This window comes from Hyaloscypha bicolor, assembly GCF_002865645.1.
Source record: "Hyaloscypha bicolor E unplaced genomic scaffold K444scaffold_56, whole genome shotgun sequence".
In the NCBI taxonomy this organism is placed as follows: domain Eukaryota; kingdom Fungi; phylum Ascomycota; class Leotiomycetes; order Helotiales; family Hyaloscyphaceae; genus Hyaloscypha; species Hyaloscypha bicolor.
The window spans coordinates 603,055-609,809 of record NW_020194558.1 but is presented as its reverse complement, the minus strand read 5'-3'; the positions used below and the strand labels follow the sequence as shown (position 1 = coordinate 609,809).

Below are 6,755 nucleotides of genomic sequence, written 5' to 3'. Positions count from 1 at the left end.
TATTCATGAATACTTTGATTACTCTGCACGTGACTATGGCACGTGATGCGCTAGCCTAATTAAGTAGAGATCCCGCTCTAGTGTCGCCTTAGCGCCACCTCGCTGCCTAATTAGTGGGTCGAAAGCCTGCAAAGACGATGCTAGATCGGGAGCCATACCTAATTAGGTTAGTATATCACGTGCAATAGTCACGTGTATAGTAATCAAAGTATTCATGAATATTCATGATTACCTTAATTAGAATCTGATTAGAATATAATTAGTGGGTATTTTTGATGAATAGATTAGATTACTAGCCAGTATTCTAATCTAATCTATTCATTTGACACACTGCACCTTGTCTTTACAAGCACAACAAACACTTTCCCCATCTACCAATTGAGAAGATCTTCAACTCAGATCACAAAATCATGTCTTCCCAAACCCTGCAAAATCCCTTCCCGCCAAGAGCACCAGCGGGAAAGATTCCATACTGGCTGACTATCAAGCGAATCTCGGTTCGACTGAAATGGAAAGCTTCCTTAGATCCGTGAAGACTACGGCCCGCGGTCCGATTCTCGACGAAATCAACGGGTACTTCAAAAATACCCTGATGAAATTCGACAATTTCATCCGTGGAAGGAGTGATAAGATCCAGACTCTTGTTAGCGATAATTGGGACGCGGATCACGCTGCCATTCAAGAGTGTTTGGGCAGACTTGTGCCGGGTTTGCAGGCTACCATGTGGTAAGCTATTGTGTTTCTCCTTGGGCTGAGAACAAAATAGCTTACACCCTCACAGCAACTCAGCTTGCCTCATCGCCAGCGCTCTCGTCGCTCCCTATGCGTTCAGTCCCTCCGGTCAACGCATCCACGAAAATGATGAAAGCCGCGCCGAAGAGACCAAGCTCAGGAAGGACAACGAACGCCTCATGAGCCTCGAATTCGAGCGTCTGTACGGTGAGGTCAAGCAGAAGAAGAACAGCAACAAGCAAAAATTCCATGCATCCGATACAAGGATCGCAAAGAAATATAAGGAAGTGTGAAGCAAGTTTGGGACAGGCTTGTTGCGATTGTTTGAGGGGTTGAAGATTGAGACGGTAAGTAATTACTTTCCTATTTTATTTTATTTTTTTTGGTGAAAGGGAGGGAGGGACACTTGCGGTTACGGTGGATATAAAATAACGCACAGAGAGTTGACGAGGAAGATGTTGAGCACAGAGGAGAGGACATGGGAGAGGACGAGATGGAGGACGATTCTGTCACTCCGCTCTCGGCGACAACTGAGGAGCCTTAGCTTCACTGTATCTCAGCCGAAAAAGCCGTGTACCTTAGAGCAGATGGAGAGAATGCGGAAGTCAATCTCTGAAGGCAACGCAACTTGTGGCAAGGCGGCCAATATTCCCAAACAATTAGAACATTAAACCCTCCATAAATCTCTCAACGTGCTATCACTCGTGAGAGAATGAAATCGCAACTAAGGACCTTGCCTTACTCACACCCTTCTTCCCAGAAAATTGCCATCCGCTTCACACAAAATGTTCTCCAGCATGACATCAAATTATTCAACATCAACCATAAATTTACGCCACAGACTAACTCTGACTTCCCTCAAAGCTTTCGTTCATCCATCCACGCAAGCCTAATCCCCACCGCCCGCCTATGCGCCTCCAACTCCTCCACCTTCGCTAACTGCATCACCGCGCCCCCGACATTTCGTAAACCCTGTGGCGTTAAATTGGATGAGGTGATGTGTTTCGTGAAAGATCCAAGATTCACACCACTGTATTGTTTCGCGTATCCATACGTCGCTTCATTTCCCATCAGCATAAGTATATTCAGCACCTTTTCCGCCCGAGGCCAGACCCCAACCCCAACAACACCTCATAAGGGGAAAGAAACTCGACTTACGCAACGAATGATTGACTCCCGCCGAGTAATCGCCTACCGATTCAGGCGTCCATTCACCGATAAACACACTCCCTGCATTCCGCACCATATCCACAACTTTCTCGGCTTCCTTGATTTGGAGAATGAGATGTTCTGGTGCGTACTCATTGGAAAGTTTCATCGCTTCCTCGATATCGTTGACGACGAGCGTAACAGAGTGTTCGATGGCGCCGCGCACGATATCAACTCTTGGGAGTGCCATGGCTTGAGCGTGGAGCTCGTCTTCAATTGCCTGCAACTGTTTCTCGGAGAGGTCGACGGCTATCAAGATTACCTGCGAATCAACACCATGCTCTGCTTGTGAGAGGAGGTCAGAGGCCACGAATGCCGGATTGGCGTCCTTGTCTGCTATGACCAGTACCTCGGAAGGTCCGGCTGGCATATCGATGCTCACTCCCGCGTTGGTGTCATTGGAGACGTACATTTTTGCAGCGGTGACAAACTGGTTGCCAGGCCCAAGGATCTTGTTGACTTTTGACACAGACTCGGTTCCATATGCCATGGCAGCAACGGCTTGTGCGCCGCCTGCCAGGACGATGGATTCGGCGCCCACTTTGTGCGCGACGTAGACGATTTCGGGGGTTATGCTGCCGTCTGCTCGTGGAGGTGAGGCGAGTACGATTGTCTTGCAGCCTGCCACCATGGCGGGGACACCAAGCATGAGTGCCGTGGAGGGGAGGACTGCCGTTCCACCGGGCACGTACAGGCCTACTCTCTCGATAGGACGGGCGAAGCGGCTGCAGATTATGCCGGGCATGGTCTCGACTTGGAGTGGCTTGTCTTCTTTCTGGGCAGCGTGGAATTTGCGGATGTTTTCGAAGGAGGTGTCGATTGCGGCTATTGTTTCGGAAGGTAGGTTCATTAGAGATTGAGGGAAGGGAGCTTTTAGGACGGGGGAGGTGAGGGATGTTGCTTTTTCGAATTTGTGGGTGTAGGAGAGCAGGGCTTTGTCACCGCCTTCTCGGACGGCCTTGATGATTGGGTTGACGATTCCCATAATCATCTCGGTTGATCTTTGTGAGGGTCGTTGCAATGCTGCTTTGAGATCTTCTGGTGATGTTGTGGCAGCATTGTAGCGCTTCATGGTGATTCGGCCGTTTTTCAGGCCGGCCGGGTCTTCGGGAGCTTCGGGAACAGAGGCTGCTTCCTTCACGGTTTCCTTGGCCTCGTTGGAGGTTCCATTCGTAGAACGAATTGGGATACCTTCTTTTGCAGCCCACTGTCCCTTCGCATCGCCCTGTCGTCGCTTGACCTTTACGCTCTTGGCATCTAGATTTCGTTCGATGTCTGCAATACTGACTCCTGCGCTGACAGCTTTCGTGAGGGCGAAGTATATCAGATCTGCAGCCTCGAAGGCAACCTCGCCCTTCGTCTTTGCATCACATATCTCCTCTGCCTCTTCCATTATCTTCGCTCGGAGTAGTTTCTTGTCTGAAAATAAGCGTGCCGTGTATGATCCTTCCGGGGCGGATGTCTTTCTGGAAACCAGAGTTTTCTCGAGTTTTGCAAGCCCACGAAGTCCCCCAAAACAGGTTGACTGGGGCAGGTGACAGAATCCTATGATGGTTAGCAAAATTCTTACATCCACAGAACATATACATACCTCGACCGTTTTGGCGTACCACGAACTTCAAACAGTCCTGGTCACAGTCTAATGATATCCTAACCAATTCTTGCGTATCACCCGATGTCGCACCCTTGTACCACAACCCCCGCTTTCTGCTCTGATATACCCCAGTTCCAGTCTTGATCGATTCTGCCAGACTCTCTCGACTGCTATATACCAATCCCAAGGCAATTCCTCTCTCGTCCGTAACGACAGTGGGAATCAACTTGTCTGATCTGTCTGAAGTCCATGATGATTCAATAAGTACATCGACCGAGAATTGGCCTTTCGAAGATGTTCCAACGACGAGATTCGTGGCAGGTATTATTGGGATAGCAGAATGCTCTGCAGCTAGTTTGACAGTCGATTCGAGGTCTTCTGCAGATGTTGCCAGGAAAATTGGGGACACTTTGGCATCCTTCAAATTGCCCAGGATATCTTTGGCACTTCCAGGTGTAAGGTATACGCCATTGGGATATTTGGCTGCGGAGAAAGCACCTTGTGCCTCGATAACGGGAACAACCCTCTCCTCAAACCTGCTCAGAGCATTCAGCTGCGAAGGCTTGACAAACACATTGCGGGCGCCGGCATCCAGTATGGTAACAATATCCTCCGCAGATTCAATTTCAGTTACATCGACGTAAGCCTCAATCGAGACGTGCCTCTGCAGAAACTGGAGCAGTGTATCGACATTCTGGCTGGTGGCTGCGAAGTGAACGCATCCTAGATAGGATAATTGTTTTCTCGTGAGGCCATTCTCAGATTCTGTTGCTCCTTTGCCGAGATCCACGCTGGGAAGGAAAGGAAGAGGAAGTGTAGTGTCCATTGCGAATAAATTGATGTCGAAAAAGTGAGGTGAGTCAAGAAATTCTTCGTTCAGCCGACGATCGGATGGAGGGGCAGTTTCTGGTGGAGGGAAAAATCGACAGGGTTCGGAGGAATGATTTCCCGTGCCGAAGGGACGACGAACATCCAAACCACATTTCTATATGGACGGCTTCGCCTTTGCGCCAACAATCCAACACCTTGTACCTTTAATTTCGAGTTGGAATGCGGTACTGTGCAGATAAATAACACAAGTTCTCTCCACGAAGTTCCTTTGGCATTCCCACTGAGGCATTCCCGCCAAGGCGTTCCAAACAACTTATTACCAGCGGCGTCGAGATACAGAAGGACCCCAGAAAGGAAATCGAAAAGCTATTCGCAAAGATTCATCCATAGCACTGATCTACAGAGCTCGGTCACTGAGCTCCTCCATTGAGGGACTCCATAGCGAAGGGTCTCCACAGCGAAGGGTCTCCACAGCGAAGGGTTTCCATAGTGAGGTTCTCCATAGCAAGGACCTCCACAGAGCCTGTTCTTGGAAAGACCGAACACAGAGCTCCTCTACCAAAGCATCCTCTTCACATCTACACAACAATGGCAGAACCCAACGGCGACGCCCCCCTTACAAATGGCGCTCCCTCCGCCTCACCTCCGACAGCTCCACAAACACAAACACAGACACAATCCCAACCCTCTCAGCCCTCACAACCAGCACCCACAATCGCCCATCCTTCGATCCCTGTCACCTCTCTCCAGGACAATGGCCTGAACAAACGCCCGCGCGACGCAAGACTAATCCACATGCTGCTCTCCTCTCTCGGCTGTACAGCGTACCAGGAGCGTGTCCCCCTTCAACTTCTCGATTTCGCATACCGACACTCCTCCTCGATCCTCTCTGACGCCCTACACCTTTCCTCCGATGCATACGTCTCGCAACAAACGCGCGCCAAGGATGCGCCTCCTGGTGGCGGGTTCAGGGAAGCGGATGGACAAGTGAGCGCGAATGCGGTGATGCTTGCAATTCAAAGCAGGCTGCAGTATCAATTTGGTGGGAGTGGCGGAGGGGGAGGCGGAGGCGGGTTGAGCAAAGAGTTTTTGATCGAGATTGCCCAGCAGAGGAATAAGGTTGCGTTGCCGAGGGTGCTGCAGAATGAGTGGGGTGTTCGACTGCCGAGTGAGAGGTTTGTGTTATCTGGTGTTCCGTGGGGGTTGAAGGGGGAGTGGGTGCAGGAAGAAGAGGAGACGCAGGGAGATGGGATGGAGGGCGTGGAGATGGAGGAGGTGGGTGTTGAAGGAGGGGAGGAGGGGGGCACGATGGAGGATTTGTTTGGCGGCGATGAAGATATGGATAAGGATGATTGAAGATAATATGCGCGCATAACACATGGACATTTGGCGTTTAGAGGTGCGGTGGATTTGTAAGATTATAAGGCTGGCGAGCTTGTGAGCTGGGAGCATGCACAAAAGCGAGCTGGGGGGTTGATACCAAAAATTGGGCTGAAACGAGACAAAGATCACATTCACGTAGAATCGACAAAAGATTTCTACTTGGTTGCGTGGTACATCGATGCGGCTTTCCTCCTTTTATTCACGCCCAATTCTCTCTCCAATCCCAATCACAGTTCACTTCCATTCGTCGAAGTATCGACATCCGTTCCACGTCTTCCCGCCCTTTGTTCGCAAATCTATATATTCATTCGCTCTATCTTTCCTTTCCTTCCTCCAAAGTCCGAAAACTCATGCCTCAGTCAGGGATTCAAAGTATACCGAGAAATATGGAGATCTCAACACCAACAGTCTCTATGCGAGGCGGCACACACTTCGACTCAGCACAGGGCCTGTCGAACTTGGCGGATGTTTCGGGAATCGATGATGGGATGCTTGTGGATGAGAGCGGAGATGATGGCGAGGAGGCGGATGTGTATGAAGACGACGATAGAGATTACAGCCTCTAGGATAGGACCGTTATGAGAGAGGTGCCAAGATAACAATCTTGAGGAACGAAGTCTTTTTCAGTCGATCCATCGGCTCTCGGAAGGGGGGCATTTCTGGATGAATCATAACGTGAGCTAATGGCTTGCACAAGGTTATCGGCTTCTTGGCTTCTCGATTCTTGATCCAACTTCCAACCTGCTTCTCGAACCCATCCAGCATATCCGCTCTCGCATCCACAAACCTCATCCCAAGCAAAACGAGCTGTTTCCGTTTCGAAACGCGTGAGATAAAGGGTTGTCTAGCCAGTGCAGGGATCATCCTCCTCTCCTAGCCTTGAGCAGGAAACACCAACTGGTATCTTCCTTACATATTGGTCTTGCATTGTTTTCAAACCTGCTGACGCTGGCGATGGGAAATGGACGTGGGGCGATGTTGATATGGAGGTTGGGGATACCAGGGA

The 6,755-nt window shown here is 50.1% G+C and overlaps 3 protein-coding genes across 3 annotated transcripts; 2 read left to right on the top strand and 1 right to left on the bottom strand.

Moving 5' to 3' along the window:
- Positions 1 to 508: 508 nt before the first annotated feature.
- Positions 509 to 1,276, top strand: K444DRAFT_628275 (uncharacterized protein; the record flags this gene model as incomplete). The annotated part of the gene is made up of 3 exons (XM_024882898.1): positions 509 to 726; positions 782 to 1,019; positions 1,172 to 1,276. 3 exons carry the CDS (start codon positions 509 to 511, stop codon positions 1,274 to 1,276), a joined length of 561 nt encoding a protein of 186 aa, XP_024738096.1.
- On the bottom strand, positions 1,212 to 4,403 carry K444DRAFT_611458 (histidine biosynthesis trifunctional-protein). Its single transcript, XM_024879944.1, has 3 exons — positions 3,533 to 4,403; positions 1,891 to 3,486; positions 1,212 to 1,790 (listed from the first exon to the last, which is right to left on the bottom strand). Exons 1-3 carry the CDS (start codon positions 4,359 to 4,361, stop codon positions 1,591 to 1,593), a joined length of 2,625 nt encoding a protein of 874 aa, XP_024738095.1. The 5' UTR covers positions 4,362 to 4,403; the 3' UTR covers positions 1,212 to 1,590.
- A 472-nt stretch (positions 4,404 to 4,875) lies between these two features.
- K444DRAFT_365342 (TFIID-31kDa-domain-containing protein) lies at positions 4,876 to 5,904 on the top strand. The gene is made up of 2 exons (XM_024872222.1): positions 4,876 to 5,641; positions 5,681 to 5,904. Exons 1-2 carry the CDS (start codon positions 4,955 to 4,957, stop codon positions 5,720 to 5,722), a joined length of 729 nt encoding a protein of 242 aa, XP_024738094.1. The 5' UTR covers positions 4,876 to 4,954; the 3' UTR covers positions 5,723 to 5,904.
- The last annotated feature ends 851 nt before the right edge of the window (positions 5,905 to 6,755 follow it).